This window comes from Sarcophilus harrisii, chromosome 3, assembly GCF_902635505.1.
Source record: "Sarcophilus harrisii chromosome 3, mSarHar1.11, whole genome shotgun sequence".
NCBI classification, from domain to species: Eukaryota; Metazoa; Chordata; class Mammalia; order Dasyuromorphia; family Dasyuridae; genus Sarcophilus; species Sarcophilus harrisii.
In genome coordinates, this window is record NC_045428.1 from 312,351,357 (window position 1) to 312,378,115 (window position 26,759).

Consider the following 26,759-nt stretch of genomic DNA (forward strand, 5'->3'; position numbering starts at 1 on the left):
AAAAAGTTTAAGAAACCCTGTCCTAGACTACTTCAATAAACTATTAATTGGCCCCCTTATCTCCAGTTCCTTCTGTCTCCAATCTGTCCTTCACACAGCTGCCAAAGTAAAATTCCCAAAGACCAACCTGGTCTTAACCCACTTTTCCAAATTTATTATAATTACTCCATCTTGTGAATTCTTTATTACAAGTTAAGAACAACTGGTTCTCTTTCTGCCTCTCATCTATTTCCATCTCCTATTTCCATGCTTTGGCTGTACCCTTATTCCTGAACATACTTACTCCTCACTACTACATCCTTAGTCACCCCCAAAGTTCAGCTCAAATACCATCTTCTAAATGAAGTCTTTCCTGATTCACCCACTACTATTGCACAGTCTAAATAATAACCTTGCATTTATTTTATGTCTATCTCTCTCAGTGGAAGATATGCTCCTTAAGGGCAGAAACCATCATTTTTGTCTTTGTATATCCAACAGCTAGCATATAATATGAATTAATAAATGCTTGTTAATAGACATTCATAATAGATACTCCTTCCCTCCCTCCCCCCAATAAATGCTATTTTCAGGAAAAGATCTGATAATTTTATTCATAATGAATTACAAATAAATATAAGGCTTAATGTGTTATCTCTTGCAGGAATATTTGCCTTTTTTTAAAAAAAAGCTTCTTGAGTCATTGAATCTCCTATGGCAGAATTTTCAATATAAATAAATTGATCGTGGGGAGGGAAGGAAGTGCTTTTGCCAAGACCAAACCTGGTAGGCAAGCCTGGCTTCCAGTTCTAAGTTTTATTGAAAGATGGAAGGTCATCTTAAACACAAGGTACTTTAGCTAAATCATTTACCCTCTTCTCAATAAGAGGTCAGACTGGATACATGAATCTCTCTCTCTGAAGTATTTTTTATTTTACGGTTGGGGTCCCTAGCAGGCATGGTCCCTGGCCTCGAAATGATTACAAACAGTGCCCAATTCAGTAGCAGGCCACACCTCTACTGCCAAGAGATACTCGATGAATTTCTTACATATTTCAGGTGTGAATGAATCTTCATCTACTAACACTGGACCTATAATTCTAGACTAGAGAAAGAAAAAAAAAAATTCCCCACAGCCTTCGTATCTGAAATCTTACTCAACTTTTCAACTGCCCTGCCTGTGATAAAATTAAGAAGTTAATTCTTATTTTGTAAAAACAAGAGAAGACAAATTTTTGACACTAAAGAATCACATTCTCCATTAGTTATGTGTCTACACCTTCTCTCAACCTTCAGCATTTGGATAGGGAATAAGTTACACAGAAATGAGAGAACAAAGAAATTTATTAAATGACCCAATCAAATCTGTGTGGAAAAAGTATTATAAAATAGGGATAATAATATCACCTCATTCCTAAGATTGTTGTGATGATTACATGAAATAATATTTGTAAAGCCTGGTATACAGTAGGTACTCTATAATTGCTTATTCCCTTCCAAATAAGATATTTGATATTTAATAAATGCTGGTTTTCTTTTCCTTTCCCTATGTGTTATTTGAGATGGAAAGGATAAAAATGGAAAGGGCAGAGGTCATCCCTTTTCCACATAGATTTGAATGGGTCATTTAATAAATCATCCTAGTTCCTTGAGGTTGTTGGTAGTGGTGATAGTGGTCTGGTTTAAAAAAAAAATACAAAATTTTCAAAAATGCTGCTCTTAGCTCTTTGTTCTTTCATTTCTGTGTAACTTATTCCCTATACAAATATTCAAATATTATGTTTGTGGTTCATTGCAAAGAACTAGACTACTTGGGAATAAAGTCACCTGGTTTCTCTTTCAATTATCACTGGGCAAGTTATTTCTCTCTGTCTCAGGCTCCTCCCAGCTCTATCATTCTATAATTCTATGCTACATCTCTACTCTCTTCACAATCACACCACCATCAGCTTTCAGTCAATTTTTTTCCATGCATATTTCTAAAAGAAACACAAAACTGAGAGCCAAGAGAAAGGTTTTTGACCAGCAATGCCTTTAAGTAGCTATGAAATCTTGGGAAAGGCACAGAAACAAACCTAGATCTTTCCTCATCTTAAAAATGGGGATGGCAGAGTCTGTTTTCATTTCCTTTAGGGATGATTGTTGTGAGGCTCAAATAAGGTCAGGTGTGGAAATACCATACAAAACTAACAGTACTCATTCAATCACGAGAAAACCACCAAATTTGGAATGAGACATTGAAATTAAACCACCCAATTGATACTTAATAATTATCAATAAGATCAAATGAAAGAAGATGTGAAATACTTTGAAAGTTTATTGTGCTGTATAGAAATAAGATGCTATATAACATCATCATCAAATCACTTCATTATTACATCAACAAGTCACCTCATTGATTTGAGCTGCTCATACCTTATCTGCAAAATGGATGTATCTAACACCATTTCAAAGTCTGATTCTTTTTGTACAGCAAAATAACCATTTGGACATGTATACTTATATTGTATTTAATTTATACTTTAACATATTTAACATGTATTGGTCAACCTGCCATCTGGGGGAGAGGGTGGGGAGAAGGAGGTTAAAAATTGGAACAAAAGGTTTGGCAATTGTCAATGCTGTAAAATTACCCATGCATTTAACTTGTAAATAAAAAGCTATAATAAAAAAAATGGATGTACTTATAGTACTGACCTCACAGGACTGTTGCAATGATAAAATAAGATGATGTACAGGAAGTGCTTTGTTAACTTTAATGTACTATTAAATGCCAGTTATCATCATCATCATTTGTCAAATGAGAAAGTTAGACTAGGTGACTTTTGAATGTCCCTCCCACTTCTAAAGTTTATGATCTTATAATTGTGAGACTTCATCTTGCCCAATTCTTTTTTTCTTTTCTTTTCTTTTCTTTTTTCAAGTGAGGCTATCTCCACACAGATAGTAAGAGTCAAGTGTCTGAGGCTGGATTTAAACTCAGGTATTTCTGACTCAAGGACTGGTCCTCTATCCACTACAGCACCAAACTCCCCCTCAACTCTTTGATTTTTATAGATAAGGAAACTGAGTCCCTGAGAAGTGAGATGTCTTGCCCCAAAACACACAGAGCTATTGACAATCTGGGTTAAAACTCAGTTCCCATGAATTTCAGTCTACTCTCTACTTATACTATACATCCCTATGGAAAGCATAGTCCAAGCAGATATTTTTATTTCCTCATTGTGAGTTTTATTTTCATCACTTTTTCATTATTCTTTATGTAGTTTTTTTTTTTTTTTTTAATGTCACTGAATCAACATTGTAGAGAGTCATTCTGTGTGAGGGAATTATCCAGTTAGTCAGAATATGCATTAGAAGGTGTTAATTCAACAATTAAGTTGTTGTTGTTGTTAAGACAACAAAAAAAGAAAAACTTAAATGAATGTTTGCATCTGAAGACAATGATGTAAACAGGATTTTAAATCAAATGAAATACTATACAAGAGTCAGTATGAGGACAAGGCTGAAGCAGACGAGGTCACATGAATGAAGCATTAGATGAAACGGTAACACTGTCTGCTGGAAGAAAGGTTCATTGCAGGAATCTCAGTCAATATTATTATTGAAATGAAAAATGCATTTGGGTACTGCCACAAGACACAAACTCTTGTTTTCATTTCTGTAATTTCTGGCTTGGGCTCATTCTCCTCCCACAGAAAAATCACTCAGCAATAGGCTAAAAACCATGAGGAGCTTAGGGAAGAAAAGTGATTAATAAGATTTGAAAGAATTTCTTCCTAACACTAAAAAAACTCAAAACAAAACAAACAAAAAAGCTATTGTTTTTGTTAGCAGTTAAATGGAAACAGAACATTGACATTAGATGGTAATTTAAAACAATGCAGCATTTTAATTTTTTAAATTGCAAATCAGAAGAAGATATTTGTGACCAGAAAATATTCCTGCATCTATTTAACACAAACATGGCCTTTCTCTATTTCCATGTAAATGAAGGTCACTGCAACTCTCAAACCACTATTCAATATCTGATTGAAGAAAAATCCAAACAGGAAAGAGTGATCAGAAGGCAACATAATCCCTTCCCCTCCCTTTTGGACTGTGAAATTGTTCAACCTTTCTGAAAAGGCACCAAGAAGGGCCAAATTTTACCATTCTAGAATTAACACTTATGTCTTCATCTAAAAAAGAATGGCATATTGATATAAAATATAAAATATCATATTAGCAAAGAATGTGTAGCAATATGTTAAAATATTATGCACTATAATCAGGTTGGATTTGTACTAGGGTTCATTTAATATGAGGAAAACTCATTAGGTCATATTAGTAACAAAGAAAATAACATAATTATATCAACGAATAGCATCATTTATAATGAAAGCACTAGAAAATATAGGAGTAAATGGACTCTTTGTTAATGTGCTACTTTAAGACCTAGAACCAGTACTACATACAAAAGAACACTAGAAGTCTATCTAATAATGTGAGGAGCAAAGCAAGGATATCAATTGTCATCTTCATTATTTGACATAGTTCTAGAAATGCTGGCTATAGCAATAAATCAAGGAAAAGAAACTGAGGAATAAGCACAGACAGAAGAGAAGAAAAAAGATCACTTTTTTGCAGATAATATGATGCTTATGACTGTTACCATGCTTCAGTCGGCTTCTCTTTCTGTCCTGTAGTCACTCTTTTCCATTAATAAGTTTGAGTGTAATGGGAAACTGAGGACTTCCCAAGAAAGCCATTTTGAAAAGAACCCCAAAACTTAAACCTCTCACTTGATAATTCCAGACTCAATTTCAAGGGTCTGTTAATCATTAAGACTCTGGAAAGGAGAACAAAGATATGCTCCTCTAGTAGAAATATTTGATCTCCTGGACCTCTACTTAAATTTTTAGAAGAAGCTAACTAATTAATGAATTGGAGACATTCTAAAGAATCTGTAAACTGGGTAATCTCTATTTCTTGAGGAAGCCTGAGGTAAACCGAGTCTCCTTGGTTATCCTAGTTTAATGGATTACTTACCTCTAAACAAATCTCTTTGTGAGGAGATTATATGGTTTCTTATAAAATCATTAACTAAGGTGGATTTAGATTTAATTTATCTGGGAAGTGAAATAGGGTAAACAGTTGTAAAACTGACCATCATAAAAATCAAGTCAAAATTTAACAAGTTCATGTTACATTCAAGCATTGTTCTTGTGGTCATGACTATATAACTCATATCTCTGTGGAAATTAACCTCTCTAGATTGGTCTGGAGTCCAGTCTGGAGATGTTCTCTTCTTGCAAATTGCTAAGAATAAATATTTCTATTCTTCATTTGAGATATCTCTGGATTTGCTGTACCACACAAGTTCTTCCCAGAACCTCTATTTTTAGGAAGGGTTTATAAGGGTCATGATTCACTCTCTAGATTTTGTCACTATGCATCTGAATGTGTACCTTTCTTTCCTCCTCACATTTTATAAAAACTGTTTTCAAAAATTGAAAAGCAGTCTAGGAGAATTTAGGCATATACCCATATCTTCACACTGTACACTAAAATAAGCTATGATTTAGCTATTAATATTTATACCAAGTTCGAGGAACAGGGAAGGAGATGCTCTTCCCAATTACAATTTCAAGAGTGAAGAAATTCAGAGGATCACAAGAATTAAAATGAAGTATTTCAATTATAATACAATTAAAAAGTCTTCCCACAAATAAGACCAATGATGTGGATAGGATAATTTGATAGGAAAGTTCATTGGGGAAAAAAATTCTTACAGCAAAATTTTCTGACAAAAATCTGATGCCCGAAATATGTAGGGAATTTATACAAATGTAAAACTAATAGCCATTCCCCAATAGATAAAAGGTTAAAGGATCTAAACAGGATCCTGAAAAGAAAACACAAGCTACAATACTATGAAAAACTGCTCCAGCTCATTAATGATTAAAAAAATTAAAATTAAAACAACACTAAGGTTCTACTTCACACCTATCAGATTGGTTATGATGAACAAAAGGGGAAATTACAATTGTTGGAAATACTGATGGAAAGCAAACAATAGTGTATTACTGGTAGAATTGTAAAGTCATTCAATCATTAGTCTAGAAAGCAATTTGGAATTATATTCAAAATATCATTATACTGACCTTATGCTAGCAGTATGAGCTCAATACTCCAGAGATTGAAAATACAAGGAAAAAAACCACGTGTATTAGAAAAAATAGCTATAGTGAAACCTTTTACTAAAAGTAAGAAGTTTTCATCATTTGGGAAATGACTAAATAAATTATGGTATATGAATATGATGGAATATTCTTGCCCCAGAGCCTAGATTATAACACATAGTTCTACACTACAACATTTATAGGAGTTTTCCAGGTTGGAAAACACCTAAAATATAGAACAAAGGAAAAGAATCCTCATACAGCTGTCTATGCTATTTCAGCTTTATTATATACACACATACCCACCTCCTACCACCCCCACCCCCATCCCACCCCTCACACTTCTTCCAATATCTCTGACACATTTCTTCTATCCTTTGATCAGCAAATTCATGGTCATTACAAGTGTGGACATCCCATTTAGTAAGAGGCATCATTCCTTAATATATGGTCATAGGGAGTTTCTGTGGCCACAAAAGTTTGTCACTTGTTGGCCAACCTTTGGTGATATATCGTTCTGAAGTTAGCCAGATTAGTCCTCTTTTGACAGACACTCAATGCCCATTCCTGATTCTGTACCTGAAGTCTTTCCAGTTTAACAGAACCTGTCAAGTTGGTATTATCTCAATCAATAAACAAGGATTTCTTAAGAACCTATCATGTGCCAAGGCACTGAGCTAGAAACTAAAGACATAAATACAATGAATGAGATAATCCTTTTTCACCAGGAGCTTACAAGCTTACATTTTAATAGTAGAGACAACAAATACATATGTAAGGAGAGATAGAATAAATATCAAAAGAATAAATGCAAATAAATACAGAGTAGTTGAATGGAAGGTCTCTTGAGAGGGAAGACAGAGAAGGATTCATGTAGAAATTGAGCTGAGTCTTGAAAGAAGACAGGGATTCCCTGAGGCATGAGCGGGGTATTCAATAAACACACTTAGGCAGATTTTTAAGAAATCTATGGCCTCACCCACTTATCCAATCCCCTTTTTTCTCTTCCCCCTTTCAAAACCCTAGGAAGGTATCAATTACTCATGAAAGCTTAAATTGTTCCTAAGAATGATAATCCTCTAATGTTAGAATCAAAGCCTTAAGAAGGAATTTAGCATTATGATTTTAGAGTCAGGAGGGACATAGAACAGTAATGTCAAACTCAGATAGAAATGGGGGCTACTAAATTGTATATATGAATCCCTGTGGGCTGTATATTGACTTAGAAAACCATTTATTAGTATTATTGTGTTTTATTATATTTATACTTATTTTGTTAAATAGTTACCAATTCCATTTTAACTTTGTATGGCAGCTCTGCAGAATGTTGTTGGCTGCATGTTGTTAGATGCCTCTTCCTTAGAGATTTAGTCCAAAAAAGAAAGTCAAATATGACAGTTTTTTAAAACACATATTTCCATCAATAAACACCAACTAATAGGCCATCTTCTCTCTCTTTTTTACTTCAAGTATCACAATGAAGATGCCCAAGACATTAAGTAGATTGATGCAAAGCTGGTAAAGTGATTCATATTATCATAGGGAGAAACAACTCTCTTCTTGGGCAATAATTGAGGAAGAAGAGTCCACTAGGTGGCACAGTGGAGAGCATACCAAGGCTGGAGTCAGAGTCACCTTCCTGAAGTTCAAATCTGTAGGAGGTAAGTCACTTAGCCCTGTTTGCCTCAGTTTGCCCATCTGTAAAATGAGTTGGAGAAGGAATGGCAAACCACCTCAGCATCTCTGCCAAGAAAATCCCAAATGGGGTTATGAAGACTCTGAAGTGACTGAAATAATTGCACAACAAAGGAGCCCACTACTCTTTCTTAAGAACTCTCTAGTATTTTAAAGACATTTTTGTTTGATTTAGGTCATCAGATTGTAGATCTAGAGTTTAAGAGACCCGGATGTTCACAGATAAAGACACTGAGATTCAAGAAATTTTAATAGCTTGCTTAAAGTCACATAGTTATCAAACAAAAATACTGAATTTTCATACAGCTCCTCTGACACCAAAGCCAGTGTTTGGGCCTTGAACAAACTGAGGCTCAGAAATTGAGTGACTTCCCCCTGTTCATTCAATTGATAAGAATCAAAGTGAGATCCAAGACCAAATATTCTTTGACTCCAAAGTATTGAAAGGAGGGAGACATCTTTTGAAAAAGCGTTTCTCCAGCACGAGAGACATGAACCTAAGTAACATAGCAGTAAATACTTAACTATCAGGAGAGGGGAGGGGATGTGTATTAGATAGATACACTTTTAAATTTAACCTACATTATTAATATTTTCTCCCTTTCCTTAAATATAGAGTTTCAAACAGAAACTGGGCCATTAAATTGTACATAAAGGTCCTTTCAGCAGCACATTGACTTAGAAAACCATATGTTAACAAAATCTGTGTTCTGGTCTTATTTATTTCATTAAGTTCCCAATTATATTTTAATCTGGTTCAGAATGTTACTAGTTGCTTATTTGACACCTCTGGTCTGGACAATCAACAATAAAGTAAATCAGACCCTACTTTGTGGTGTTTGCTGATTTCCAAGGTATAAATACTCACACTAAAAATTTAACTATGGCAATTTAATTTAACTAGCTGCCTCTAGCATACTTCTATGTGGATACCTTCCTTCCAATATTTTATATATAGCCAAGAGGCATTAACTGAGAGAAGCCCACTTTCTAATTGATACAAAATATTGCTAAGGGAATTAATTGGATGTGGAGCTAGAAGAGACCCATGAAATCATCTAAGACTAGGGAAGTCATTTATCAGAAAATACACAGGTAATATAGACTACCACCAAGATCTGGACCCAGATTCTAAATTTACTACTTCTAACAGAATAATACTCTTTCCACTCAAAGCTAGGGCAATTTAAGCAGGTGGATATGAAATTATATTCAAAGGGGTAGCTATAGACATCCTGTCAAGAGCTCAGAGATTATTCTCTTAATATCAACAAGTCTAAATTAAGGATAGGACAAAATTCCAAAATTTTGCTTCTGAATCAATCAATGTTAACCCCACGACAGGCACTGATGTTCCTTCCCTAATCCCACAGTGCCAGAGTTCAGTGGATGAGTAGGTGCATTGGTTCCTTTCTCTTATAAGTTTACCTTCTTAAGAGAAATCATTCATCCCCAAGGTGCTATAAAGTAATCCTCTAAGTTAAGTGTCTCTGACTTTGGCTCTTTTAGGTCTGCCCCATCCACAGACATGTGAAAAGGGAAAATCAGATACAAAGCTAAAATCTGTATCAGAGGCAAGTCCAATTCATTCAGAGCACTTGCTTGTCCAGACCTCCTCATAATCTCAAGCCTATGTTCACATTCTGATCCCTATTCAGTTTTCATGCAAATTCCTCCTTCTGGTGGTTTTCAGGATCATCTCATTTGTAGAGCCTAGATTTAAGCTCTTAGTCTGTTCTTCCTCAGCCTGCTCCTTTTGCATCCATTGTAATTTTTACCTAGACAAGCCCTGAGCAAAAAGCAGCCAGGTTGATCTTTTCCTATTTGTCAAATTATGGGCAAACAGGAGATTCTTGAGGCCACAATAAATACAATCATAAAATTTCTCATAGCATCCTTTTATTCAACTTCAAGTGTTTGTTGAGTATTTAATAGCTATACAGACCTAAGTGGATAACAGTCTGGGACATTAGAGTCATAAGTTCTTGTTTTTTAAAATCTAATTAAAATTTTGCAAATCATTTGTAATACAATGTTCTGTCTTCAGATTTTCTTAAGACATGAGTTAAGTATGATATCTGTATTGCTGATATCATACTTAACTCATGTCTGTATAGCATCTTTTCCTTATCATATTCCCAAATCTAGTAGGAAATAAGCTCCTTGAAGGCCAGAACTATATTGTGTCATTTTTATATTTACATGTCCAATGCCTAGCAGTATGCCTTGTGTATATGGTATAGACACTTAACAAATTAATGAAAAAATGGGAATGGCCCTTGGGTAATTGTCACTTTTAAAATTTATATTAAGTAACCTTTGCACCAAAAGTGTTCTAGAAAAATTTATACATCTGGTTGGGAGATAAAATAAAAAAAAAAGCTATAAAAAAGATGCTAATGGATTAATATTCACTATTGTTTATTTAAAGATAGTAACATTCTATCTTTCCTCTTCCTCTTTATTCCCATTGCTCCTCCATTCATCAAGACAAACTCTCATTTCTGCCTCACAGGACAAAAGTGGGAAGAGTTTCAGGAAGTCACCTGTGCAATTCAACCCATGCCAGTAACAGCACTTGCCTCTATAACATCCCTAGTCAATGAGAATGAAATCTTTACTTGAAGAGCACTACTGAATGTAACCCTCCAGTGGCATCCCAGTTCCACTTCTGGACAGCTCCCATTGTTAGGTAGCTTTTCCTTGTGTGGTACTGAAATTATCTTCTATCTATTGGGACTAGTTCTTCCCTTTGGGGCCAAGAAAAAACAAATCAAATCCTTGTTCCATATGGTACATTGCAAAGAGCAAGTGCTTAAGAGTGTTTGTTGTATGGAAGTCAGCTATAATGTTCCCACTAAGTGTTTTCTCATCCAAGCTAAAAAAATACCTTTAGTTTCTTCAAGCAATTTTTCTATCAGATAAGTTCAAGATTCCTCAAAGTTTGGGTTGCCTTCTTCTGGGTACTCTTTCAGTTTAACATCCTTCCTAAAATAAGGTAAACATATTAGACTATAGTAGAGTGGCCTAAAACTCTCTTTGCCTCAAGGAAGAGCTCTTTACTCTGTTTAACTTTCCAAGAAATCCAGAATAACTTAACCTTATCTCTACAATGTTCCAAATGTAGCTTTCCATTTTATTTCCTCATCACAATATAACTGTCTGGACAGCCCTAAAACCCCTTCTCTAAGATCTTTCTAGGCCAGATCAGATACTACATGCTCCCTGAAGTCTTGCCTCAATTATGCTAGCCCTAATTGTTGTCCTCTTCTCTAAATGTCTACGGTGCACAATTAAGCTCTTAATTACATAAATATGTCTGGTATTATTTTGTAATCATTTCAAATATATAAAAATATATAAAATCATTTCAAAAATCCTCAATTAGTTTGGGAACTCCTTTAAGGAAGATCATCTTCTATATACCTCTGTCACCTATTAAATAGAGAGTTAATAAAATACTCAGTAGTGCTATCATTCTTTGTTTCAAAGAACTTCTATATTCTGGCTTCCCAGACTTTCTTCAAGTTTAAATTAAAATCTTTGCATTCATCAAAAACATCTTCTAATCTCTCTTAATTCTGGTGTCTTCCCTCTGTCCATTATTTCCAGTTTTTCCTATATGTAGCTTGCTTTGCACATAGCAAATTCCTCATTTCCAGATTGCCTCATACATTAGATTGTCAATTCCTTGAAAGCATAAATTGGCTTTTAAATTTATTTGTATCCCCAGAATTTAGCATAGTGCCTGACCTAGAGAACACTTAAGTGTTTGACTGATTGACTGACATTGTTTTTTTTTTTTTTTTTTTTTTTTTTAAGGAAAAGCATTGTTCTCATCGAATCAAGTCTCTCAGTCCTAATGAGTTTCATCTGACATTCATAGCTATTCAAAAGAAATCTCCACAGCAGAACAATCAAGGTGGAGAAAGTCACTGAACAGAGAATACATGTATTTTCCAGATTATAGCTTGCAATCAAATGGGCAGCCCATGACTTAGTCTATCAGGACATATATCTTGGACAGACACTGCACACAAAGAATGAGCTGGGTCCAGAAGCAAAGGGATTTGGGAAATTATACAGTGCTGTAATAATTCCATGGACTCCTTGATTGAAAGTCCTTATTTTCAACATCAATATTCTTTTGGTGACTTGATGAAATTAAGAATCATGGAACATCATGATCTTTTGAGAATCGATTTAAGGTAACTCAATAGATAATGGTGAAAAATCCACTGGATGTCAATAGGACTGTGTACATTAACATGCAAGAAGTAGATAAAAAGACAGCAAGGACAGACATAACTAGTCAAGGCTAACAAATGAACAGCCTGAGTGTGTATTTATGAAATATGAAGAGATATAGAAAAAGGCTTCTAAAGCACTGAGTGGATCTCCATATGATACATGGAAGGGCACAGGATAACTTAGTAGACAAAGTGATGAGAACATCAAAATATGGAGTAAAATATTGTTACAGTTTTGAGGGGAAAGAGAGAGAAAAAGAGAAAGGAATAAAAACAGTATTAGTCCACTTTCTAATTAAAATGGCAGATTTTATGGCAAATATAAAGATACAAAGCCCCCAGCTTCTTTTCCATTATTACTGCTCTCACAGGAGATCAAAAGAGCACTGAAATTTTGCTTGTTCTCAACAATAGTTTTCCTCCTATCATGTGTCCCAACTGAAGAGGCAGCTTTAGAAAAAGACCATAGCTGGAAGTTAGAAATCATATTGTCTAATCCTTTCATTTTTTAAATGAGAGAGCTGAGGCCCAAAAAAACTTAATTCACTTTTTGAAGGTTATATAAGCAGTAAATGATAGAGCTAGGATTTGAACCCAACTTCAAATCCAGCATACTTTTTAGGGCACCTCAAAGTTATTTAGAGAAAAATCTTCACAGTACTTAATACATATTAATGTCTTTTTGGCCAGAAGGGACCTTACACTTCCTGTTTATTTTAGAAGCCAACAGTGAAAAGATGCTGGCCTTGGACTCTTATCCTCCTAGTCTACAGGCTGCCCAGGCTGGGGTTCACAAGAATTAACAGACTGGTTTCCAGAGGTCGTGGGAGTTAATGGGAGGAAAGCATTCTGACCCCTGAATGACCGCGGGAAACAGTCAGCATCCAGCCTTGAACTCTGAATGTGGCCTTCTGGTCTCTGTTACCGCCACTAATTGGTGTCCTAATGGTCACTGATTTCCAGACAGCCAGTGGAGAGAGGGAGGGAAGGAGGAGTTTGTTTGGCACCAAAGTCAAGAATGTTTAGTGGCTTTGAGGGTTTATGGGGAAGGGTGCCTCGGGGTAGGAGTTCACCGCCAGCCCTCCCACACGCCTCCCCCCTCCTTCCCTAGTAGGCGGAGGGGGTAAGGCAAGGAGCCACAAAAACAAGGAGGGCTCGGAATCGGTAGGGGTTGAAGTGAGGATCATTACTGTATTGAGGCTTATTTCTGAAAAGATTTTTTGACGGTATCTTTTGTTTTTCCTTCGCCTAAATTAATGTGGTTTATTTTATACTGAAAGCAAATTCAAAAGAGTGACTTAATTTTAACTGAAGGCTATTAAAAACAAAAAGTTCTAGCAATTGTAGCGGGGTTTGGTGTTAAATCGGTAGATTTTGAAAGAAAATACAAGCAAGAATATAGGGATGGGAGAAGAGGCCTGGGAGGGTGCCCTTTTCAAAGCAGAGCAGGAAGAGAGCATCTCAGTAAACACTCCCTCCCACCGACTCTGAACTCAAATCCAAGCCCTTGCAATTCAAAGCAATCTGAGGCAAACAATTGGATCCTGGATCCGAGAAAGTCTCCTTCTCACCATGCACTTTCGGTCGTCCACGCCAGACAGATCCTCCTCAAACTCCTGCCCCACGTCGAATTCCATGATGTAGTTCCTGAAAGTGCTCAGAGTACGTATGATCATATGGTCGCCATTCTGGACGATCTCTTTGTCCGGTTTGAGTAAGGTGGCGATTTTTCTAATAGCCACATTGACATCTACAACGGGGGTGGCAAGAGGAGAACAGAAGGGGAGAGGAAGAGTTTAAAAGAACACTTTCAATAAGCTTTCCTGGAAGCCCAGAGGTGAACTAACATAAAGTGAAAGCGCACTGAGAGTTCCTCATGGGTATTGGATAATTTAAGGTGTTTTGTTTTGTTTTGTTTTGTTTTTCATTTTTAAACTACCTCCAAAAGTTACAACAGCAATATTTCCTAAGAGCATTAACAAAGTTTACAAACAAACAAAAAATTCGGACTCACTTTTCCTAATGAAATTACCAATCTCCTCGGGCATGCATTCAAATATTTATCACTAATTAACCCCAATAAAATTTAATTTCTCTTCAAATCTGCAGCACAAAAGACCTAACCCCAAGACCTTGCTGCAAATTTGGTTTCTGCTGTCTTTGCAAATCTCAGTTCCCGGGCTCCCTTGTGTTCTAACCCAGGGAGAAGCAAACTTTAAAAATGCTGCTGTATCATCTCGAGCAGCAGACTTACGAGTTACTTTTTTTCCACCGGACTGTGTTCTGTTCAACAAAAGATTGTGTTTCGGGCCAATACACTGTTGCGAGCTCGCCCGACAATTCCGCGCAGATTCACCCTAAGTGGCTCTTTGATTATTAACAAAATAGCAGGCGAACTATCTTACCCAAGGCTTTCAGATACTCCTCGAAATTCTCATTGCTCAGCATTTTCCAGTAACCATTGAAATCGGCCGGCATTTCAGGTGTCAGCAAACTGCAGATGCCTAAGATCAGAAAGGGTTTGTTCCCCGCAGCTTGGTTTCTCTGGGATGTGGCAGGCGGGACGCGGCTCAGCCTAGCTTTTATCAGGTCTCCAAGGGCCTGCACTCGAGTTGCAAGTTCCTCTAATCCGATTACTGCTCAAATGCTACCATTTAATCCCCTAACAAAGCGGTCTCCTTTGGCTTTTTAATGAGACGACAGCTTGATTTAAACCTCCCACACAAAGAGAGAAGATCAGTCACTGGTTAGCCACCAACCTTTTTAATGGAGTTGCTCCTCCCTCCTTAATAGGGGAAGGGGCGGAGAAGGGGATCGAGATGCCCGGCCCAATTTGCCCAGGGGTGCTTTGGCAACCTCAGTGTGGCTTGCTTCAATTACATTTCCCAGTAAAGAAAAAAAAGGGAAGGGGGCGGGGCGCCGAGGCCAAGAAAGAAGTAGAATGTAAAAAGGGTCTTTTATTAGTTCTAGCTGGAAAAACCCAGATCCAGTAAAAACTGTAGATACAGTTGGTGTTGAATGATTCATATAATTTCCAGTGCTTTTTAGACTATTCTTAAATCATAATACTAGGGCTTTCAGAAAAACCCATCCATTGATTGGTTGGAAGAAAAGGGGGAGGGGAAATCTTTGTTATTAGAGAAAGAGGCAATTCGCAGCCTTTTGTGAGACTCAGTAATAGAGGTTGGCTGTAGGTTGCTAGTCATTTTTTTGTCAGATAAGAGGAGAATTTTAAGTCTTTTCTTATGGTGAGCTGGTAGACAAGATCTTGCTGCGAAGAGTGAAGCAGAGTAATCTACGTGGTGTGATCTGAAAAAAAAACAAAAAACCGAGATCCTTCCCTATCTTGAAATACCACCAAAAGAGCTTCATTCCTGTGGATTAAGGCATTTAACCAGAGTCTGGACAGAACAATCTATTATCGACAAATGATCGAGGTCATGTAGCCTGACACTTGCATTTTACCGTTGACTCAGGACTGGACTTGTGAAGTGTCATAGATGAGCTGTCATACTTGAGCTGTCATAGATGAGCCATGAGTTTGAACTCAGGTGCTTTGAAATGCAAATTCAGCATCTTTTCCCCTAAACCTTGCTGCTTCCTCAAACCTGAATATGAACTCTTACTTTCAACTTTCCCACTCCAAAGTCTGCTGGGAGGAAGAGAAGATCAAGTAGGGACAATTTTTGCTAACCGCTTGGTGTGGGTGTAGGCACTCTGGCAGGCTTGAGTTAGAAGAATTTAGAGGGTGAGCAGCTCCAGGGCAAGGCAAAGGGGAAGACTCAGAGACAGAACATCCGCGAAGGCTGACTTTGCTGACTTCACAGTTCATGTGAGCCTGCACAGACACATATACATCCGGCCTCTCCATCCACTCTGAGGTTTATAGCTCCATTAACCCTGTCTCTGGGATACTTTACAATATCTGTCTGCTACCAGAGAAATAGCAATGTTGATATGAGTTGATTTTCTTTTTCATTAAAGGCCAACTATCTCATTTATAAGGCTTTCAGCTCCAAAGCACAATTTAGTGGCACTTCTCTCTCTCCTCTTCCTGTCTTTTCAGATTTCTCCTCTTCTTTCTTCTATCTTTATCTTTAAAATGATAGACTGTCAGGGCTAAAAAGAAAATCAGGGAGAGTTTAGTCCACTTCCATTATTTGATAATAAAGGGAGTTCCAGGGAGGGGAGTGTATGCAAGAGGAATGGGTATTCTAAGTGAGGGAATAACATTAGCAAAAGGTTGGTGAGGATGATGTTCTGCTTGTCATTCAAAGCCCTTCATAACGTAGGCCCCTTCTACTTTTCCAGTCTTCTTACACCTTAGTCCCCAACATGTACTTTCTGATCTATCTAGTGGCCTCCAGACTGCTTGTTTCATGGATAAAACATTCCATCTCTTATCTGCAGGCATTTTCTCTGATTATCCCTCATGCCTGGAATGCTCTCCTACTCCTTATCTTTCCCTCTAATTTCTTTAAGTCTTAACTAAAATCCTATCTTCTATAGGATGCCTTTCTAACCCTTCTTAATTTTCATGCCTTAACTTCATTCATTAATTTTTATTCATCCTATACGTAGTTTATTTGTATATCTGTTTGCTTGTTATCTCTCTCATTCAATGACATGCTTCTCACAGGCCCACTCTTTTGTCTTTCCTTCCCTCTCTTTCCCTCCTTCTCCTCCTTTCTTTCTCTCCTCCTTGCCTCTCTCTCTCCCTCCCATCTCCATAGCACAGTGTGTGACATAGTAAGTGCTTAATAAGTGTTTATCAATTAAAATGCCATAGTGTACTAGAAAGAACATAACTTGAAACCCAAAGATCTGTCCCTGACTAGCAACATAATCAGGCCAAGTGATTTAACATCTCCAAACCAGTTTCCTCAAATCAGCAAGCATTTATTAAGCACTTATTCTATATGAAGCACTGTCCTAAGCAGTGAGGATAAAAGAAAGCAAATTCCTCCTCTCGATTTCAAGGTTGTTTGTAAAACAAATCAAAAAAAGTGTTTTGCAAACTAGAAGAGTCTTCATAAATAGAAATTATCTTCAAAATCATTGATTGTATTGATTCAAAATCATACATTTTTCATTATGGTGCATAGGTGACCCTGGGTTCTCAGAGGTAATGACAGTAGATCACAAAACTATGATGACACCAACCAAGCTGGAAAGGATTGCATTACAGTTTGGCTATTCAATGTATATCTATTGCTTAAGGACCAGACTAGCAAAGCAATGAGACTTATCACCAGATTGGCCACAGGGGGTGTTGGACTATGCTGGTCATAGAAATCCTTACAGAGTTCAGATTAAATCAAAGAGGGGTTATAATCTGTGTCAGGAGAATTTAGCACACTAAAGAAGTAATGAATACTTAACATTTATAATCATATATTAATAATGTTGATGTTTATGATGCAAATTGGACATGACCCAAGATGAATCCTATAAGACTTATGTGGAACTATAGATAGTAGAGCTCAATAACAAATTGGCTTCTCTGCTGGTTCTTTCCTATAACTATGGGGAAAAGTTTGGTATAGCACATAGAGGGTCTGGTCCTGGAGTCATGAGTTAGAGACCTGCTTTTTAGCTGGGTAAGTTTGGTCAAGTTATTTAATAAATTTTTGCCTTAATTTCCTCATTTGTAAAATGGTAATACTAACAATATCTGCCTCACAGGTTTGTGTTGAAGACCAAATAAGATATTCATAAAGCACTTTAGAAATATTGAAGTATGACATAAATGTTGATTACTACTATCATTTCTTTTCATGTATGTACCAACTGATTCTAGAAATTATTCTACAAATTAAAAACAATCATTGCAAATCTATTGGAATCTCATTTATCCATGCCTGAGTCTCTGCTTTAATTTTTATCAGTCTGGCATAACCCTTTCCACATTTATTCTCTCAGAGGCTTTAGTTTGAACATTGAACCATGTGGCTAAATTCTTGTTGCCTGCTGCTTTTCCACCTGATTCCTTCATGTTTGGTTCTAGATGCTATGTCCTACCTGCTATCCACTGATAGATCAGCTTAATTCCAATTGCTTAACTTATTTGACCCCTTATATCTTCTGCTAAGACCTGTTCTAATGATCTGAGCCAGTATAGTAGGTCTCTTTGGTTCAAGCTATCTCTTCTTGTCCAGTGAAGCTGAAATACTGACCATATGTTGAGCCCCAACAAGGGCACCCATAATTTTTTCCCAGACTTAATAGCCATTAGTAGCCAGATGAAATAAGTTGTCCACTCAGAGTGTCCTGAAAGGGAAATATGTGCCAAGCTTAAAGAGAAGTAAGCCTCCATCCTAGCTTGCCTGCCTGGGATTTAAATCCTTCCCCATTGTTACTCCTTTGCATGGGCTAAGAGGCCAAGGCTCATGTCAACCAAGTCTGCAAACTCAAGATTCATCTTCAAATCTTCCCTCTCCTTCAACCTTCTCATATAATCTGTTGCTAAGGGTTCTTAATATTACCTCCACATCATCTGTTCCATCCATCCTCTGCTTTCCATTGACATGCCCATCATACTACTTCAGGACCCTATTTCCTCTCCTACAATACTGTAATAGAGGACCAATGGAGCTTCCTTTTGCTAATATTTCCCCTCTCCCAATCAAATGTCACATAATTGCCAAATTAATATTCTTAAAAACACAGGTCAGACCATGTTCTCCCTCACAGGAGGAAAAAATCTCCTATAATTTTCTATTTCTTGAGGATAAAATACAAACCTCTTTGTTTGACATTTAAAGTCCTTTACAATCTAACTTCAGCCTACTTTTCTGGGCTAATTATATGTTACCCCCTTTCACACACTTTACATTTTAGTCAAATCACCTGACTTGCTATTCCTTGTATACATCATTTCATCTCCTACCTGTATGTTTTTGCCATTACTTCATTAATTAATTAATAATGAAGTATAATAATATAATAATAAGAAATAATTCAAGCACAAAACTTCCATATTTTAATTTATTTATTGGAGTGTATTCTTTATAATCAAGTAATGGAGGCCAATGGAGGCAGCTTGAGTATGGAGGAAGCTCTGAATCTTCACAGAAATGTAAGCCAATGGGGGGTGTACAACCAAATATGGATTCTCAACTTTCCCATTTTATGTAAGAAAAGATTTGTTGAGAGGATTCTGGGAAAATGGTAGCGTAGATCAGAAAACTTTCGGTTCTTCAAATTTCCTACACAAAAAAAGATAGAATATCTCTGTAGAAATAAACAAAAGGCAAAGCAGTTAGTTGTCCTCCTAAAATGATTTGAGAAGGAAAGGAAATATAGTAGCACCCAGCAGCCTGAGTGAAATATAAACACCTCCAGGACTGAGTCTGCAGAATCACCAAACAACAAGCCCTGGGAACAGTTCAGTTGAGTCAGCCTCAGCCTTAGAAACTTTCATTTGCCAGACTACTTGGGGATCTAATTTCCGTCCAAGAAAAGACTGAAGGACTTTCCACTTCTGAGGGATATGAAGTACAGTTCTGCTGACTAGATACATTTTCAGTTGTGGCTGTGGAGAGAAGGAGCTAGCACACATGTGGTGAGTGCAGTAGTGTGGGGCAGGGACCCCATTGTCTGTAGGCACTTGCAGACCAGAGTTCTTAGTTTCAGTTCTCCGGCAGAGAGGAGGACTCAGGCAGTTTGCAGCCACCAGAGGGACCATAGGGTGCAAGATCATTTGGGACAGTAAGGTAGGATACCCTAATTGTGTCTTAGGAGTGGAAAAGAGAGCCCAAGGTTGGAATGCTAAGATAGACCTCAGAAAATAAAAGTAAGAAGGACTTGAGGCTTGGGACATCTTTTCCCATACCTTGGGTAATGAAGCATAAAAGGAGAAACTGATACAGAAGAAGCTAGTAGAGGGAAGGGTGGACAGTGCTGAAATTTTACTCTCATCAGGAATGAGTTAAAAAAGAACAATACATATATCTAAACAACATATATATCTAAGTCTTCTAGATTCAGAAAGAAATAACAGGATAAAGGGATAGGGTTGGGGGAGAGAATAAGGGAGGGACTCTTAGAGGGAGAAGTAAGTTAAAGAACTGGGGGGAGGGGGGAAACAAGGTAGTAGGTAGAAGTAAAACAGAGGAGTAAGGAGAGATAAGGTAAATATGGAGAGAAGGATATTTAGGAAAAATAGGAAGAAGGGAAATACACAAATAATTGTAGCTTAGAATGTGAATGGGATGAATTTTCCCATAAAATCAAAATAGATAGCAGATTAAAAACTTGAATTCAACAATATGTTGCTTTCAGGAAACATAAACACAAGAGATACACATAAAGATAAAATAAAGGGTAAGAGAGTTTCATATATTAAAAAAGAAAGCAGGGATTATAATCATGATCTCAGACAAAGTTAAAGTTAAAATAGATATAATAAAAAAGTGCAAAATAAAGAAAATACACTGTATTAGCAATATTATTCGATACATTTTAAAACATTTAAAATACCTAGACAGTTTAAAATACTTGAGTTTATACCTGTTAAAACAGACACAGGAACTATATGAACAAAAATAAAACACTTTTTATAGTTGAAGTAATTTTTATTGTTTATGAATAGGTAAAGATAATATAATTTTAATGCCATTTAACCTAATATCTATTTATTCAATTTCATCTTAATTAAATTACTAAAAAATTATTTTAATGAGTTAGAAAAAATAATATCAAAATTCATTTGGAATAACAATAGGTCAGGAATTTTAAAGGTTTACCTTTAAAAGATTACCAGAGGAATTAATGTCAACAGATTAAAGTTCTTCTCTGAAAGAGAACAATCTGTAGATGATTTGGAGGGTAAATTAAGCCAACATACAGTTAGCAAAAGAAGTGGGCAGCTTTTATAAATATGCTATGGAGCACTATATTTGTTCTTCTGGATCAGGACACTTACAAACATTAAGACTGGTTTGATGAAAATGATGGGGAAATTCAGAAGCTGCTAAATGAAAAACGACAACTCCCCAGAATGGAGTGTCAGAATCCTCCTTAACAGACTGATCTTACGCCTGGAAGAAGATCATCTATTTAAGAGCCAGTGTGGCTTCAGAAGTTGACATGTTGTTTGCTGCATGACAATTCCAGGAAAAATGCCAGGAGCAGAAGAGAGGTGTGTATACAATATTTGAAGAACTGATCAAGGTCTTTGACATTCTCAGACAAGAGAACTTATGGAAAATGAAGTCAAAATTTGGTTGCCCAGAGAAGTCCATTAGTATAATACATCAATTTCATGATGACATACTTGCCTGGGTTCTGAACAACCAATGATGCTCTCTAGCTTTCTCAGTCACCAATGAGTGAAACAAAATTGTGTGTTTGCTCCTATGCTTTTTAGCATGATGTTTTCAGTCATATTGTTAATGAGGACATAATGAGGACAAGCATGGCATCAAAGTCAACTATCACACTGATGGTAAATCGTATGCCTTCAAAACCTGGATAGTACCAATGCCATCAGGAAACGGAATTATTTGATTTGAATTATCATAAGAAAATTCTGAAGATTGCCTGGCAGGATAAGGTATCAGACACTGATTTCTTTCTCAAATTAAACTACCAAGCATTTGAACTCTACTACAGAGTTCAAATTGCATTGGAGATTGCAATTCCATTGGGCTGGCCACATTGTTCAAACACCAAATGTATGGAGAACTCACAAAGGGCAAGCACTCACAAGGTGGTTAGAAAAAGTGATACACGTTCTCAAAGTCTCTTAAGAACCTGGGAGAAACTAGTACAGGACTGCACAGCGTGGTACATCCTTATCAGAGAATGTATTCTATGAGCAGAACAGAATTGAATTAGCTCTCTGGAGAAACACAAGTTAGAGAACTTACTCCAAATGTTCATGTGTATTATTTGTGCCCAGCCTGTGACAGAATATGATTCTGAGCTCATATTGCTTTGATCAGCCACACTAATATGATTTTAACATAGGGAGAAAATTTTAGTCCCCTTTGAGAACAGACAACCAACCATGTATATATTTACACATATATACATGTGCGTATATTTGTATACACATACATGTATATATGCACAAATACGTATATGTATATGTGCCTGTGTGTGTGTATGTTCATGCTTGATTGTACCCTTGGGGTATGAGAGATAAAGTAAAAAGTGAATAGCAGAGAATAAAAGAAAACCAACAAGACAGGAGAGCTTTGAAAACAATGTGTAGAATTTTATATGTGTGTGTGTGTGTTTGTATACACACATATATTTTTTTTTCTTGAAATGGAAATTTATTGTTTTATATTGAGTCCTCTCTTATGGTCTGTTTTGTGCATAGAAATTTTTTTTTCTCATTTTGTATTTAAGTTTTTTAAAAATTACAAAAAAGGTGCCAGTGATACTTCACCAGTTTCCACTGCTTACTTCTTAGAGTTGTTCTTAGTGAAGAAATGAGATATTATCTTTTACTTCTGCTCCCAGATATACATGGTTGGGATATTTGAGCATGATGATTCCCCCAAAAGAGGGGGGAAAAGAAAAGTGAATTAGATAATTTGACTTACCCCATGGCTAACTTTATATATTTACTGTTCCTGTTCTCATGGATTTCATTAACTGAAAAATAATTATCTATGAAATTCCAAGAAGCCAAGACTTACCTCTTCATCGAGAAAACTATATAGTTCATTGGATAAGGGCCTTCAAAGCTCAAGAAATGCAATATTTGAAAATTAATTTTTTTTAAAAAGCCATTAAGTAGTTCATGACCTAAATTTCTGACATAAGTTTTTATTCTCCTGAGACAGCCTCCAGACTTTAAAGCATATAATAGATTCAGTGAAGGATTAACATTCCCTCAGGGCTTTTGTTCAGTACTCTACACATAGAGTGCACGGAAGGATAAAAGAAGATAATAATTGTCAAGTATTTTGCAAACCTTAAAGCACAACATAAATTGAAGTGATGATGATGGTGGTGGTGGTGCTTTGAACCTATATTATAGATCATTAACTAGTCATAGTGGGAGATAAAATTAGCCCTACAGAAGCAGTAGACATCCTGAAAAAGAAAATGAAAACTAAAACTTATTCATTTAAAATGCATATGAATAATATATTTATGTATAAATTTACAAAAATAAAAAATTATTAATAGTGAAAACTCAAAAGGCAGCAAAACTGGAAGTGTGAAAAATCTCTAGAAAGACAATTGAACTGGATGTCAAAATTCAAAGGAATTGGGGCACAATATAAGAATCATTAGCATCTAAGAAAAAGACAATGAAATAACAATAAAAACTCTGAATGTCATATTTTATGAAATAATTTAAAAAGCCTACTTGGAATTATTAGATTCAAAGAGAAAAATAAAAAAAATGCATAAACCTGAACAAAGGAGTAATTCAAGGTTTATCTTAACAGATATAGTTACCTAATAGCCCAAGCTTTTAAGTCAAAGAGAAAGTATTTTAAGGACCAAAAATTCTTTAGAAGAAACAAATTATATACAGGTACGGGAACTCCAGACCAAATACTGCAGGACTACTCTTTATGAACAAAAATTAAAGAAAAGGCTGGAATATACTATATCTAAAAGTAGAGATAAAAATGTTTTATCCAAGAACAAATTATTTTTTAAAGTTGAATATAATTATGTGTATGTGGAGGAAAGAATAAAAGAGAATCGAGGGATGCACTTTTATCTATTGAGAAAACCAGATATCATAGCAGAATCCTCAAAATACAAATACAATGAACAAAAGTAACTTAAGAAAGGCAAACAAATCCTAAAAAGCTAGGTTGTGGATCTAGTGTTTATATACTGAAAGCCAAAACAAGACTACTTGTTCCTTGGGACCCACCTTTTTAAAAAGCATCATTTGGGAACAAGGAAGAAAAACAAACTCTGGACTTAGATATCAATAAAATACTCTAAAAAAAGGTGGGGGGGGGGGGCAGAGAATAGGAAAGGATATATTTCTTGAAGTTGAGCCCTATGGTTGAAGGTCATATAAAAATAGAAATGGATGTTCTTATCTGAATTGAACAAAGAAAGGAAAAACAAACAAACAAACCAACAACAACAATAAAACATTATTCCTACTAATTATCACCTCTTATTTGGTGAACTCCTAAAGACTGTGAAAGTCAAGTCACTATATCTTTGCATGAAGATCCCTTTTCATAAGACAAGGAGGAAGGTTGAGTCTAGAGAAGCTAAATGTTCCTGTATCCTTATTATGTTAGGACATTAAGGTTCTTTATTCCTTGTTTTTTTTTTTTAATTTTTGTATTTAATTTTATTGTAAATATTCATTCATTTTATATAAATTATCTGTTTTATAAACATATAATTGGATGCAATTTCTGGGATTTTCCCTTATTTCTTCTCCATTTGTAATGAATTTCTTCTCATTTTTAACTGGCAATTTTTTTTCTCTCTTTTTCAGTCAAATTTTAAAATCTCTGTCAGTTGTTTCAAAATGATTTTTTGTTTCCCTCTTATGTTAGGACACAGTAAAACACTTTTTGTTAATTGCTCAAAAGTGTCTTATCTGAACACTGAACCTGAGCTAAGAGAGTATTGGAATTAGGTCTACTTTTAACATCTCCATAGGTAATAGGAATAAAAAAACTCAATTATTAAATATGAACACCAAATGAAATATATAAATGTTCTTTGAGGTTCAAAAAAGACCTATGCAGACAAAGAATAATCATCAGAGATTTCAATGTTCTTCTTTCAGACTTAGGCAAATATATAGATAGACAAATAAGAAAGAAACTAATGAGCAGAACAGAATATAGATCAATTAGCTGTTCTCTGAAAATTATCAAAAATAATTTTAAGAAACATACTGGCTTTTCCATCTCATATAGCCCCTTTAACATTGATGCAGAAAGACTAAATGTACTTTTTATAGACTATAATTCAATAAAAATTACAACCAACAAGAAAATATGAACAAACAAAATGGATTTAGATGCTAAATAATGTTATTTTAAATAATGAGTTAATGAGGAAATTATGGAATTAATAATTTGTTATCATAAATGATAACAAGACAACATGCTGAAACTTAGGGATGCAGTTAAAGAAAACTTTTGAGAAAAAAAAATATATATATACCATCACACACACACACACACACACACACACACACACACACACACAAGAAACCTTCACAGAAGGTTTATTGTTTCTTCTTCGCAGAAGAAACAAAAATGAATTAAATATATCACTAAAAAAAAAAACAAATTAGTTAATTAATAAATAATTTCCTTAGGCACAAAAGTAGAAATTTTGAAAATCAGATATGCAAAATTGGAAACAAAAAGACTACTAAGCTAAGCAAAACAAAGAATTGTTTTGAAATAACTGACAGATTTAAAAATTTGACTGAAAAAGAAAAAAAAATGCCAGTTAAAAATGAAAAGAAATTCATTACAAATAGAGAGAAAATAAGGGAAAATCCCGGAAACTGTATCCAATTATATGTTTACAAAACAGAAAACTTACATAAAATGAATGAATATTTACAATAAAATTAAATACATAAATTAACAAAATAAAGAATAAATAACCTTAAACAGTATGATCACAGAAAGTCATAATGAATGTGATATAAACCCCCACATGAAAATAAAAACCAACAGTGATTCATATAGATTTATATAAAATCAATTTTTATTTGTTAATTTATATCAAATTTTAGGAATAAATAACTGATATTACATAAATTGTTTTAAAAATAGAGACGTATATTTTTTAGGCAAATATGGTATAAATAGTCAAATCAAAGAGGGAAAAAAGTTAAAACTATAGACCATTATTACCAATATCTTTGAGAATTCTACTTTATTCTGCTATGTCTTTGGGCCTCTAATAATTCAGACTAGACTTAGTAAAACAACTTCAGAGACACTCTTCCTGAGAGCTGACTGGTAACTTCTCTGAGAGAAGGGACACTGGAAATTGGATTGCCTTGAGGTCATGCTAATCTCTTCTTAGAACAGGAGAACCATTTTTTAATGTTCTACTTTTCCTCAAGATTTCTGCTTGAGAGATGAGAATAACCATAATAATTCATGCAGTGAATTACTTACTATAAATCTTGACTTTGAGCAGACTGGTGAGTTAGGAGAATACATTATCTTCCCTAATTTTCATTAATTCATGAGTCTGAGTCAAATGAATGAACACACACTTTTCCCCCAATCTTTATTTATTTTTTTAGGTAAAACAAGCAGCAGTTATTTGTGCTCAAGAAGATTTTCTTTTCTGTACTGGAGCTTATGAGAAACCCAGATCTCTCTGTCTCTGTGTCTCTCTCTCTCTCTCTCTCTCTCTCTCTCTCTCTCTCTCTCTCTCTTCTCTCTCTCTCTGTCTCTCTCTGTCTCTCGCTCTCTGTCTCTCTCTCTCTCTTTGTCTTTCTCTCTGTCTCTCTCTGTCTCTCTCTCTGTCTCTGTCTCTGTCTCTCTTTCTCTCTGTCTCTCTGTCTCTTTCTCTGTCTCTTTCTCTCTCTCTCTCTCTCTCTCTCTCTCTCTCTCTCTCTCTCTCTCTCTGTCTCTCTCTCTCTCTGTCTCTCTCTCTCTCTCTCTCTCCGTCTCTCACACACACAGATAACTGTCTTCAGTAGGATAGAAAAATATTTTGTCTATTTCCCTTTTTATTTTAT

General features: G+C 35.6%; 1 protein-coding gene across 1 annotated transcript in view; it reads right to left on the minus strand.

The window, feature by feature from the left end:
• RBP1 (retinol binding protein 1) overlaps positions 1-14,941 on the minus strand; it is a 36,685-nt gene extending 21,744 nt beyond the window's left edge. The window contains exons 1-2 of the mRNA XM_031959822.1: positions 14,494-14,941; positions 13,660-13,838 (exon numbers count right to left, since the gene is read on the minus strand). Of these exons, the coding sequence (XP_031815682.1) occupies positions 13,660-13,838; positions 14,494-14,566 (252 nt within the window). The 5' untranslated portion in view covers positions 14,567-14,941. The remainder of the gene's footprint in view (positions 1-13,659; positions 13,839-14,493) is intronic.
• Positions 14,942-26,759: the final 11,818 nt, after the last annotated feature.